We start from the raw sequence: 13,124 nt of genomic DNA on the forward strand, positions 1-13,124 counted from the left end.
CCCACCCCCTAGCAGCGGTGTGTCCTGTCTGTGACCTGGCTGCCAGCAGTTTGTCGTTGGGTTGATGATAGTTTTAGGTCTTTCTTTTCCTGCTTTCAAAGGAAGAGGTCTTGGTGGAAGGTCAGCGCCCTACTCCCCAGGAACTCCTGCGTGAGATAAGGGGTGATTGACAGCCGGCAGGGGCTGGGCCGGTCTGGCGGCCTCCACAGATCCCGCCCTGGACTCCGTCCGCAGTGATGCCGTGCTGTGGCAGACAGGCCAGGAGGGCCCCAGCTCCAGAGCCCCAGCTGAGCCCTCCAAGGCATGACCTGGCTCCTGGACAGCCATCGCAGGAGACGGATGATAAGTCTGTCTTTTGGGGAAGCTGTCCCAGACGCAGCCCGTCAGATCCTGTTGCGTCTGCCTGGCATCAGACTGACCCCTAAGACTGACCCCGGGGCGCATGGGAGAGAGCAGAGTCTGGCTCTGGAGACGTTCTGGCCATTCAGCCCCATCCCCTTCTTCTCTGAGTTCTTGCCTAAGACCAGCTCTGGTTAGAGGGCTGAGCTGGGACGTGGGGTCCTGCGTCCACCATGGATCTGGCCTCGCGCTTGCCTTGCCCAGCTATGGGCAGTGACCATTATCCTGCTTTGTTGTCCGCTTGTGTCCAGTTCTGTGTGACCCTGTGGACCAGACTGTTCGTGGACTTTTTTTGACAAAGATACTCCATTTTTTTTTTTTTTTATAATTTTTTTTTTGGCCGTTTCCTTCTCCAGTAGATTAAGGCAATCAGAGGTTAAGTGACTTGCCCAGGGTCACCTGGCTAGATTTGAACTCGGGTCTGACCCTAGGCCCAGCGCTGTATCCACCAAGCTACCTCTAGCTTCTACTCAGAAAGAATAAGAAGAGAGAGGAGGCACTTGCCCAATGCTCCCAGGCCTTGACTTTTGGCCCTTGCTAATTTGCACAGCCTTAGAGGCAGCATCTTCTATTGAGCTGGGTTTGTATCCCCTCCCAGAGGCTTGGCAGCTGTGTGACCCTGGGCGAGTCACCTAGCCTCTCTGAGCCTGTAAAAGGAAGGGGTTATACTTGATAACTCCTTGAGGTCTCACCAGCACAAAATCTGTGCTCCGGGGATCTGTCTGCTCACGGGCTCTTTGCTGTTGCCTCTGCTCAGGTGCCCCTGGACCTTCTCCCGTCCCGCTGCACACGGCACACACTCCCCTGTTCACCCCTGGCTTGTGTGCACATTAGGAGGTCATCCTCACCTGCTTGCTGTCCCTGGCCCTGTGCTCCTGCCCAGCCCCAGATCCAGCATTCTTGTTCTGGTTTTGGGGCTAGTCCTGGACCCCAGAGTCCATTGGCCCTCTGCCTGCTCTGGCCTGACCTGCAAGTGCTCGGGGTTCTGCGACCTCAGTTCTCCTCCCCTTGTTCAGACCCTCGCCAGATTAGACCGGAGTTAGGATGACGGCTTCCTTCACTTTCTTTTCCCTCTGCTCTGCATGGGGGACTGTGTTTCAGCTGTTGTCCCAACTCGAATACATTCCTTGTCCTCCTGTCATCACTGCCTTTCAAGGGCTTGCTGGCTCATTCTCACGCTGCCTCCTCCAGGAAGCTCGCTCTGACCACTCCCCAGGCTCTGTGAGCTCTCCCAGCGCCTCCCAGCACGTTGGTCATCCCTTGCTCAGGGCTCAGGCATGGGTGCGTGTCGGTGTAAACTCAAGGGCGGTGTCTCTGTCCCATTCCTCATGGGTCTGCCCAGAAATGAAGGAACAGGGTTTTCCCTTGAGCCTTGTTTGGTGTCTTCGTCCATGCCTCGGCCTCCTCCCTGGAGGCAGCCTGCAGATCCTCCAGGGCCATGGTCGGCGGCTTGAGGGTCGCACCTCAGGGGGATGGCAGGGAGGCCTCTGGCACTAGGGGGTCACCATGGGTGCTGCCTGCTTGCAGGGCCTGACTCTCCTTGTTTTCTCTTTCTGCCGTGGTCACAGCCAGTGCTGCCCCACACTGCCGTGTGTCTGGTGTGTGGAGAGGCAGGGAAGGAAGACACGGTGGAGGAGGAGGAGGGCAAGTTTAACCTCATGCTTATGGAGTGCTCCATTTGCAATGAAATCATCCACCCTGGATGCCTTAAGGTGAGTGCTGGCTCCGGGATGCCTGCGCCTGCTGTGGGGTCATCAGGTCACTCCCCAGCCTGCCCTGCCCTTTAAACCTTGCTTCTGTGACGGGGATGGTTACCCAAGGCCTGTGGCTGTCGGCCCCCCCTGCAGAGGAGTGCTGTGGGCCATCCTCCTGGAGACGGTGTGAGATGGCCTGGGCGGTCTGGGGCCATCTAGTCAGACTGCAAGTGTCGCACGGGCCTGAATGGCAGACACCCCCCCCCCGCCTAGGCCTTCAGCAGACTCCACACTCTTGGACCTGGGCACTCCTGCTTAGAAACTAGAGCCCTCGTATACCCTTAGGTGCCCATTGCTTGGGCTGGCACCAGAAGGCCTCTGGCCAGCTGAAGCTGGTGGGTTCTGCATGGCCACCACCATCTCAGGAAGGTTTTCTGAGGAGTTGGTCAGAATTTCCACCCTGGTCGTTATCACAGTTGGACTACAACTCCCAGAATCCACTGCGGTTGTCTTCTCCAGCTCCCCCCTCCCCCCTAGAAAAGGAGGGAGAGGGGAGCTGAGCTTTCTGGGTGGAGACAGGGTGCCTGGGGAGCTCGTCCAGATTTCTGACTTGTGTGCCTCCTAGGAGGGGGGAGCAGGGGAGAACACTGGAGCCCCCCCCCCCCCCAGGACCGTTTGCCTGCCCCGTGAGCTGGGATGTTCTTAAGCCTCTGGTTGCTTGGTTCTTCCACCGGCCCCAGGGATTTCCCATATTCCCTCGTGACCTTTGCCCAGGGAACTAGTGCTTCAGGGCTGACCTCACCGTACCTGAATAGAAGCTGGGTGCCCAAGGGGCAGGGTGACTTCATCTTGTGTGTAGTTCAGCTTAGACACTGGCTAGGGCCAGCCTCCTGCAGCAGCTGGCAACTTTTTTGAGAGGAAAATGGCCCCAGCGGGCACCTTTTTTTACCCCTGGCACCAACCCGGTCAGTAACAGGCATGAGGGTAGCTTGGGAGGAGAGAGGAGGAGGGGTGTATATGGGTTACTGTGGAGGCTGCCCGGGGTGCCCCTGCCTGGGGACGGGGGTGAGGCCACCCAGGGTTTGTTCAGTTCTCATCTCCATCCTCCCCTTCCCTCACGTCCAGATCTTCTGGGCCTCATGTTCTTCCTGTGTCTGGACAAGGTGGGGCTTTGGCCAGAGGGTGACCAGCGGTGGTGGTGCTGGAAGGGGGTGTGGGGATGCGACGTTCCTCCACGCTCACGTGCCTTCTTTCGTGCAGGTGAAGGAGTCAGACGGCGTGGTCAACGATGAGCTCCCCAACTGCTGGGAGTGTCCAAAGTGCAATCATGCTGGCAAGACTGGGAAAGTGAGTGTCAGTGGCCAGGTCCCAGGGCAGGGCAGGGCGAGTCACGCCAGCGTCGGGCAGGGGTGGGGCCTCGTGGCTGGCCGGTCCACTTTGGGGTCTCCGGCCTCCACTCTGCCCCAGGAATCCACCCCACGGCGTAGGCGTGAATAAAGGAAGGCTCAAGTCCGAAGATATAAAGGTTGTTTGTGTTTTTCTCTTTTTGGCGTACAAGCAAAAGCGCGGCCCCGGGTTCAAGTACGCCTCGAACCTGCCCGGCTCGCTGCTAAAGGAGCAGAAGATGAACCGGGACAACAAGGAAGGGCCGGACTCGACCAAACGGCGAGGAGAGTGTGAGGAGGCTGCCCGGCGGAAGTCCGAAGAGCACGCCAAGAAGGCGCCTGCCGATGCCGTCCTTCGCAGAAAGTCTGACGAAGTTCACCTGAGGAGGAAGCGGAAATTCGAGAAGCCCCAGGAGCTAAACGCTCGGAAGCGGGTAGGGACGGCCGGCAGCGGGCACGATACCTAGCAGGAAGGCGGGGGGCTCGGCTCTAGGCCCGCGGCCCAGGGGACCTTGAGGCGCTCTGTGGGGATGGGACCAGGGCGTAGAACCCAGGGGGCCCGGCTGCGAGCTGCCCTGAACACAGAGAAACTCCCCGGAGCAGGCCGGGAGCGTTGGGGGCGACTGTCCCACATCCTGGCCAGCTCCGGGCGGGGTCTGTGCACCGCAGAGCTCAGAAGGCGGCAGATGCCTTCCCGTTTTCTCAGGTGTTGGTCGTGCCCAGAGGACAGACCCATCGCACCCCGTGCAGCAGATGGTCTCTGCATCTGTCCATCTCTTGGTCTAATGCATGCAAAGCACTTTGCAAACCTCTATCAATGATCTCCAGGATCCTGGCCACGTCCGCTTGGCCACTGGGTGGCGCCTGGAGCCTCTCCTCCCCTTTATTGTGGCCTCTGGTGTGGCTGGCTCCCCGTCTGTCCTGGGACGTCACCTCCAGAGGACTCCGCTTTTCCTCATGTCCAGTGGCCAGCCTCTGTAGGCACTGAGTAAATGGGCCACTAGCCATACCTTTCTGCTTTCCCCAAAAGCAGAGAGGCAGGACCCAGCTGCCCGTCATTCTGGTGTTGTTGAGGGAGTCACAGGGATGGGGCCAGAGGCCTGCCTGCGCTCCCAGGCTCTCTCAGGACCGTGGACCTGGTCAGGATGGGAGAGCTGCATTGGGGCTGGGCCGGCCCCTAGAAACAGGGGCCAAGCTCTGTGTTCTTTCTTTCCCGTGACAGCTAAAACTCGTCAAGGAGGAGAAGCTTTTCAGGAAAAAGGTACCTCCCCTCCCCTGAGCCCTCTCCACCCCAGAGTCCTAGACCCTCGCCCTGTTGGAGCTGTGTGTCGGGCCCCGGGGTGCGGGGTGCCCTGGGGTGCCTTTTGCTAAGGCCAGGCCACCTTGTTATTGCAGCGGCGGTCCTGGAAGAATGCCGAGGACCGCGTGGGCCTGGCCAACAAGCCCCCTCGGCGTTTCAAGCAGGAGCCCGAGGACGACCTGCCCGAGGCGCCCCCCAAGAGCAAGGAGAGTGACCAGTCCAGGTCCAGCTCCCCCACCGCAGGGCCCAGCACCGAGAGCGCCGAGGGCCCAGACAAAAAAATGAAGGCCCGCCGTAAGCGGCGGCTCCCCAACAAGGAACTGAGCAAGGAACTCAGCAAGGAGCTGAACCAGGAGATCCAGAAGACCGAGAACAGCCTCGCCAATGAGAACCATCAGCCCATCAAGTCGGAGCCAGAGAGCGAGAACGAGGAGCCCAAGCGCATGCTGGGGAGCGAGCGGCCCCCCCGCTTCAGCAAGGGCCTCAACGGGGCCCCCCGCGAGCTGCGGCACCCGCTCGTGCCCGGCCTGCGCAGCCCCCCCCGCGTCCCGGCGCGGCCCCCGCCCTCCCTGTCCCCACCCAAGTGCATCCAGATGGAGCGGCACGTCATCCGCCCGCCGCCCATCAGCCCCCCGCCAGACTCGCTGCCCCTGGATGACGGCGCCGCCCACGTCATGCAGCGGGAAGTGTGGATGGCCGTGTTCAGCTACCTCAGCCACAGTGACCTCTGTGTCTGTATGCGGGTCTGCAAGACCTGGAACCGCTGGTGAGGAGCGGGGAGGGGCTGGAAGGGGAACTGGGAGTGGTGCCCCCGGGGAAGGCAGACCCTGGCAGTGGTGTCATGGCACAGACACACCGAGCCAAAGGCTGGGCCCAAGTGGGGGGACAGAACGCTGCCGGAGGGCCTCTCTTCTTAGAATGGGGCGTCCGGGGCTCGAGGGCCATGGGAGTGAGCCCCACGGGCCCTTCCCCTTTGATGGCGTTTGGCCACCTGGGGAAGCTGTTAAGTGCCAGTCACAGTCTTTTTTTAAGGAAATGCTCAATTTCAGTTAGAGGTTAGTGAAAATAAAGATGAAATTTTTTTCCTGTCCACATTCATGATCCACCCGCGGTGAAGAGCCTGTGCTCTGGGGCTGGAGACTCCTTTAAGAAGGAGTTGTAGGGGCAGCCGCCGAGGCTGGAGGGCATGGGAGGGCCGGCCCCCATCGGGGTGTCAGCTCATCCCTTCTCGGGCCTCGCTCGGAAATGACTGCCCAGGGCCCGTCCCTTCGCCTCTGTGGCCTCTCACCCCTCTCTGTGGGCGTCGGTCGCAGGTGCTGTGATAAGCGGTTATGGACCAAAATCGACCTGAACCACTGCAAATCCATCACCCCGCTCATGCTCAGTGGCATCATCCGCCGACAGCCCATCACCCTGGACCTCAGCTGGACCAACATCTCCAAGAAGCAGCTCAGCTGGCTCATCAACAGGCTGCCTGGTGAGTGGGCCCCCCCCACCCCACCCCCGGCGGAGCATGGCATGCGGCTCGCGGCTGACCGTGTGGCTCACGGCTGCCCGTGCTCCGCAGGGCTCCGGGACCTGCTGTTGTCTGGCTGCTCCTGGATCGCCGTCTCTGCCCTGTGCAGCTCCAGCTGTCCTCTGCTGCGAACACTGGACGTGCAGTGGGTGGAAGGACTCAAGGACGCCCAGATGCGGGACCTGCTGTCCCCCCCCCACAGACAACCGGCCAGGTATGATGGCAGACGGGTGCCTTTGTCAAGGGGCGGGAAACCAGCACTCCCTGTGTGCCGGGCCTTGAGGGTACCAGGGGAAGAATGTCCGTCCCTGCCCTCGGGTGGAGACAGGGAACCCATAAGTAGGTAAATACAAGAGACCGACAGGACAGATAGAAGTGGGGAAGGCCCTCGCAGTGAGGGACAGTGCCGACAGAGCGGAGCAGTACTGGGGGACGAGGTGCCCCCCTCCCTGCCCTCTAGAGCTGCTGCCTCTGCCAGCACACTCACATAGATCAGGGCTCTTGGACAGCCTGTGGTCAAATCAGCCCATTAATGTTATTACAATTCTTAAAGGTTTTTGTTGATCCTTTTTGTCCTTTTTTTTTTTGTTGTTGTTTTTTGTGAGGCAATCATGGTTAAGTGACTTGCCCAGGGTCACACAGCTAGTAAGTGTCAAGTGTCTGAGGCCCGATTTGAACTCAGGTTCTCCTGACTCCAGGGCCAGAGCTCTATCCACTGGGCCATCCAGCTGCAATCCTTTTTGTATCAGTCATATTTTTAGATATCAAATGCTATCTCAGTGAATCAACTGCACAGTGTTTGTACAGCTCTACACACAACTGTCTTTGCCTTCCTCTATGTCCTTTCCATTTACATCACTGGTCATTTTGTAAATTCTCTTGGTGCTGCTTTCTTCCCTGGCATCCATCAGTCAGTTACCCAGCTTGCTCTGACTTGCTCACAGCTCACCAACACCATCGTTTACGTTCCACAGTCTTTGTCCTTTCCCTGTTGCCCACAGGAACAAAAGGTTCGCGTTAAGGCCATATTCAGGGCAGAGCTCTCAGGGAACCGGGGGGCACAGTTTAGAGCAGGTCCAAGTTTCCCTTCTGGACTGTAAGGAGCACAGAGACCTTGGGCACTTGCCTTTCCCTGGAGTCAGCCTGAAGCGCTAAGGCCTTGGGGGCTGAGGGAATCTACAGTGCTCTATGCCAAGCCCTATGCTAGGCTCAAAGGCAAAAATGGAGCACACTTGCTGCTCTTAGGTAGCTTACATCCTACTAATATAATGGGAGCATTTGATTTAAAAAAAAAAAAAAATTGCTGTATTCAATGAAAAAACAACCGTATTTGCTAAGTACACAGTGGGTCTGCTGCCCTGGAGAGCTTACCATCTACAGTATAGTCATGGTGGCTCAAGTTCTGACCAGGGCATGCAAGCACGGGCTCCTTTCCTTTTTAGCTCCCTTTCCCCCTTCCTCCCTTCATGACGGCCCCTGGACTGACTACGTGTTGTCACTGGGGCCTCAGCACAGTCCTTCTCTGCCCTCCATCCCTGGCTGCTGCCGAGGGTGGCAGGTAGGGGGGTTATCTGGATCTGGGCCTTTGGGGTCCACGTCACTCCAGCCTCTAACCCAGTTGCACCTTGGCCATTCTCCCATTTCTGGGAGTGCTCCACCAGGATCAGCTCGTGCTCTTGCTCTCTGTCTCTTTCTTTTTTACTTACTTTTAACCTAACACTTGTTCTTCCCTACCCTAATCAGGCCAGATGGACAATAGGAGTAAGCTCCGAAACATTGTGGAACTACGCCTGGCTGGGCTGGACATCACAGATGCTTCCTTGCGGCTCATTATCCGCCACATGCCCCTACTCTCCAAACTGCACCTCAGTTACTGTAACCACGTCACTGACCAGTCCATCAACCTGCTGACAGCGGTAGGGACGACCACCAGGGATTCCTTAACAGAAATTAACTTATCAGGTAAGGACCTGTCTTCAGCTGGCCAGCTGGGCTGGTGGGGGAGGGACCCGCCGGAGACACTGACTTGAGGCTCCACGCTTTGGAGCGTAGAGGCTTTCCTGTGCTGATGAAAGCTGGTTAGAAAGTGCTCGTGGTTTCTGGCTGCCCTCCTGTCCCTTCCTCTCTGTTGTACTTTACACACCCACCCCGCTGCCTGCTCCTCCCCGAGGGCCTGTCCTTGTGAACCCACCCCAGGCAGGCACCAGTGCATTGTGTCTGCAGCAGCATCTTCGGGGCCCATGCTCCCTGTGCGTGTGTGTTGGGGGGGGGGTTACACTAGCAGCTCACACAACAAGCTCTGGGACCCATGCGCCCTCTCCGTGTGTGAGTGTGCGTGTGCGCGCACGTGTGTGTGTGTGTGGTTGGGGGGGGTACACTAGCAGCTCACACAACACACTCTGGCTTTCTTGCCCTTTTTGCACTTTTCTCAGCTCCTCCAACTTTAACGGAAGGAGCCTGCTCCTGAAAGTTGCTCGGATGTTTCCAGAGCTCAAGCCCTCCCTCCCCTTCCTCCTTCCTTTTCCTTCGGGCGTCCAGGGCTCCTGATCTCTGTCTACTTGGCCGGCACATGGCTCCCGGCCGTCTTGAACCGTGCAGTCTGGCTAAGCCTGTCTCTTGCCAAGTCTCCCCACTTGGAGCTTCTTGCCGCAAGCCACCATTCTGTGAGCCAGGCCCAGATCCTCGGAAGCATCTTTGACTGCTCTCTCCATCAGCCCCATCGATGGCCTCTGGGCCTCGGGCCGTCCCTGCCCAAGACTTGCTCCCTTGGAGCCCCCCTGGCTGCAGAAATCACCGGGTGGACACGCTCTGCTGGTCATGTGACTCTGCTCCAGCTCCCCTTTGTCCCAAGTGGGCCGGGCTGGGTGAGGTCTTGGGGTATGCTAGCAAGAGCTTGAGACTGACAGGCTGCTGGGGCTTGGGCAGGTGATTCTTTGGGCCTCCGTTTCCTCATCCATGAAATGATCAGAGGTGTCAGATGCGCAGTGGCTGCGGCGTTCCCCAGAGGGGCAGATTCAGATGTAGTGGGGAAGGAGCGAACGAGCTCAGTTCGCAGTAGAACGTCGATGACGCCAGTTGTCTGGGCGGGATATCCCTTCCAGCTCTGAATCCATGACTTTGCCCATTCGCCATCCCCACGAGTGGTCCTCTTTACACTTGAACGCCGCCAAGGAGAGGGCAGCCGCGTGCACCTGTGTCCCTGGCAGCCCACCCCACTTGGGGGCAGCTCCTGTTTCTCGGAGGCTTTTCTGAACTTCGTCTGAACTGACTTCTTTGTACCTTCTGCCTCTGCTCCGAGCGAGTCTGTTCTGTCCTCTCTGAGCCTGACCTGCCACATCAGCACTCCCACGGCTTCAGGAAGGAGCACGTGGCTCGCCTGTCGTGGCCCCATTTACGTCCCTTCCCCGGCTGCCACTCACTGCCCTCCCTGTGCTGTGCCGGATTCGCAGAGGGCCTGAACCTAGGCCGATGCTTGATGCAGAGAGCCTTTCCCCCTACCTTTTCTCTGGGCTCAGTGTTCTCAGTTCCTGCAGTAGATCCGCCACATGTCACAAACGTAGGACTTTACAAGGTCCTAGATGCCCTCCTAGGTGGGCTTCAGTTGGTGTGTGCCTCTTCCACGTCATGATGTTTAGCAGTGGACGTGGCAGCTCCCTTCCCTGGGTAACTCGGCTTCTGCCGTCCCTCCAGGACCTCTTGTGGGCCTCTGGGACAGGCCAGGGCTGCTCTTACCTTCTGCTCGGTCCACTTGGCCACCGAGTTATGCCCTGCTATGGACTCTTGATTTGTTTCCCTTCCTTATGTTCCTTTTGCTTCCCCATGAAGATCTGAAGATTGCTAAGGGCGGGGCCCCGTCTTTTGCAGGGAGGCCCTGCTGAGTGGTGGCTAGATCTCCAGCTCCCTCTTTGATCTAATCCTCAAGCACTCTTGCCTGCAGAATTTGTAGCCCTTTAGGACCCACCTTTTTGAGTCTTTTGTTTGGGAAGAAACTTGGAAGTCCCTCTGCCCAGGGTTCTCATTGCTCTCCTTGGTGCTAAGTTGAGCCTGGGGAGCAGGAGCAGGCCGCATGCTCAAGCCAGGCCCCCAATGGCCCTGTCGGAGCTGCATGGCCCATCAGCGTCAAAGAAATGCACGCTCCTGGGGAGCCTCTGTTTAGGGTGGGGGTGCGGGGGCACTTGTGTGGCCACTTCCTGGGGATTCTCAGGTTTGCTCCAGGCCGGTTTTTGGCCTTGTCCTTTACCATTAACCCCCCAGCACGGGAAGTGTGGTTGTGATGTGGCCCTGTGGACCATGTCTCCACCTTGCGCCTAGCACTGGGTGGGCCTTCCCAGCCCCCGAGCTGCCAGGCAGAGTGCAGCATCCATTTTCTGCTGTTGGCCCCACCTGAGGCCATGGATGGGGGCTGGGTGGTTCTTCCAGACAGTTCGCGTGTCCTCCTGGTCCTCTCAGGTGGATTAACCTTGCTTTCAGGAGTACAGGGAGAGCCTGGAGGAGGATGAGCAAACTGAAGCTGGGGTCAGGGACTTCCCCAGCATCACCTAGGCAGTGACTGGCAAAGCTCTGGGATCCCAACCCGGACCTGTCTCTCCAAATCTTATCATTTTACCACACTACTTTTCTGCTTTCCAGCATCGGAAATCGGCTTTGAAGATCAGACTCAAAGCATTCTAGGCCATCTGAGTCAGAGTGGAGTTTGACTCTCAGTATGATCTAGGGCAGTGAGGTCAAATTCAAATAGAAACAGGGACACTAACCCATACAGAAGGCTCCCTGAGGGCTATGTTGACTCGGAAAACCACAAGTTCACATTATCTACATTCTGTTGTATTTTTACTTATTTTGTAAAATTTTTACCAATTATGTTTTAATCTGGTTCAGCAGCAACACTCCTAGTGTTTGACACTTCTGATGGACAATTCATTTCAATTGAACAAATACTCACTAATACAGGGCCTTACTTTCTCAGTAAAATTAGCTAGTTAAACTAGATAGTTTCTGAGGTCATTTGTGGGAAGCAGCAGGATCCACATGGATTTGAATCCCAGCTCAACTCCTTAACAGACAGCTAATTTAATCCATCTGGGCCCTCGGTCCCACATCTATCAGAGGTTGCTTTCACTTCTCAGTCTAGGCTCTCATTGGCCACCTACCAACCTGTGATCGACCTGCAGGCCGTTTATGGCGGGAGGGAAGTTGGGTTTCCCCTGTTGGCCATCTGTCATTGCGGCTGCCAGATGACCAGAGCTTCAGTCATACCTTAATGTGTGTCAATGTCCCGAAAAACAAGAACACTGATAGTTGTCTTCTTTCTGTTTTGTCTTCACTGCAGACTGCAATAAGGTTACTGACCAGTGCCTGTCATTCTTTAAACGTTGTGGAAATATCTGTCAGATTGACCTAAGGTACTGTAAACAGGTGACCAAGGAAGGCTGTGAGCAGTTCATAGCCGAGATGTCAGTGAGTGTCCAGTTTGGGCAAGTGGAAGAAAAACTCCTACAGAAACTGAGTTAGTCCAAGGACAGGTGTGTAAATAGTGGGCTGGGGAGGGGGGAAGGAGAGGGAGAAAATGACTTTCGTTTCAGAATACATGGGGATTTTATTTTACACTTGGAACTTGGACTCACAGAGGAGAGCAAAGATCCCATTTTACAAGCCCTATCTATTGATCGAATGATCCCGGAAAGGACCGAGTTCACCTCCCTCGTTGTGAACGCCCAGCGCACACACGGGCCAGGGCACTCTGCACTCCCTGGCTTCTGTGACGATTCCTAAGAGACATTCACAGCTGGGGGGCGGGGCGGGGTGGGGTGGGGAGGGAGGGAAGGATGGACTGTGGAGATATTATTTAAAGTACCAGAGCATGAGCTTGGAAGTGTACATTTTTTTTTTTAATTTCTGCTCCTCTTTTTTCCCACGGTGACCCCTCCCCTGCCAAGTTTTTAGTATCTTTCCAATGGACCACAAGCTGCATTTCTGCCGCCTCAACCCATCCTGTGTTTTGTTTTGTTTTTGTTACACGATACATGATGCAGAACTATTTTTGTACAAATTGTTTAAAGGTTATTTATGCAACATTTGAATGCACACCAGTGTTGTTTTTTGTTTTTGATTTTGGTTTGGGCTTGCCAACATTTATGGTTTACTTACGGTAGGAGACAACTTAACCTATCTAGACTTCATAAGACAAAAATAATCCATCAGCAGATGTGCCCAGGTCTGGCCAAGCAGGCTCACACTTTCAATTTAAAAGCATGTTTGAATGGGAGTTTATATCCTGCTTGTATCCTTCAGAAGTGACAGAAGCATGTTGTGGAAAAACAGTGTCAGTTATAGTTGAAGTAAGACATTTGGCCAAGTCTTCTCTGTATAGGATTCACCTTTTTTCTCAAAATTTTTCAATTCCAGTTTCAGCTTTTGCACATCGGAGGTTTTCGCTCCAGCATGAGCTCTTGTTACTCTATAGACCTAATTTATACAGTGAGTCAAGCCACAGAATAAATGGTCAAACATAGTCTCTTTTCTCCTTTCCTTTGCAATGTGAGTTCTCGGTTCAGGTTTTCTGCCACGATTCTTTCCTTACTGTACAATTATGCATTCATAAGTGCCATTGTTGTAAGGTGGTGTTTTCATAGCCCTTCTCGATGAAGTTTTACCTTTGTTGAATTTGTATAAACAATTGTACAAAAGACAACACCGCAAGCCTTTGAGGGTTTCTGTTCTGGGAGGTGGGGAAGAATCGGTTTGGAGGGCAAACCCATCTTGACCATGTCACAGGAGAGCAAACACCATGGGAAACAGCAATACCCTCTAATTCCTAGTAACACAGATGA

At 55.9% G+C, this 13,124-nt stretch overlaps 1 protein-coding gene across 1 annotated transcript in view; it reads left to right on the top strand.

The window, feature by feature from the left end:
* KDM2B (lysine demethylase 2B) overlaps positions 1-12,091 on the top strand; it is a 31,326-nt gene extending 19,235 nt beyond the window's left edge. Inside the window, 10 exon segments of the mRNA XM_027853536.1 lie at positions 1,968-2,111; positions 3,354-3,440; positions 3,652-3,912; positions 4,701-4,739; positions 4,874-5,544; positions 6,092-6,255; positions 6,346-6,485; positions 6,487-6,508; positions 8,038-8,256; positions 11,624-12,091. Of these exon segments, the coding sequence (XP_027709337.1) occupies positions 1,968-2,111; positions 3,354-3,440; positions 3,652-3,912; positions 4,701-4,739; positions 4,874-5,544; positions 6,092-6,255; positions 6,346-6,485; positions 6,487-6,508; positions 8,038-8,256; positions 11,624-11,805 (1,929 nt within the window). The 3' untranslated portion in view covers positions 11,806-12,091.
* The last annotated feature ends 1,033 nt before the right edge of the window (positions 12,092-13,124 follow it).

This window comes from Vombatus ursinus, unplaced genomic scaffold, assembly GCF_900497805.2.
Source record: "Vombatus ursinus unplaced genomic scaffold, bare-nosed wombat genome assembly UNPS02009994.1, whole genome shotgun sequence".
NCBI classification, from domain to species: domain Eukaryota; kingdom Metazoa; phylum Chordata; class Mammalia; order Diprotodontia; family Vombatidae; genus Vombatus; species Vombatus ursinus.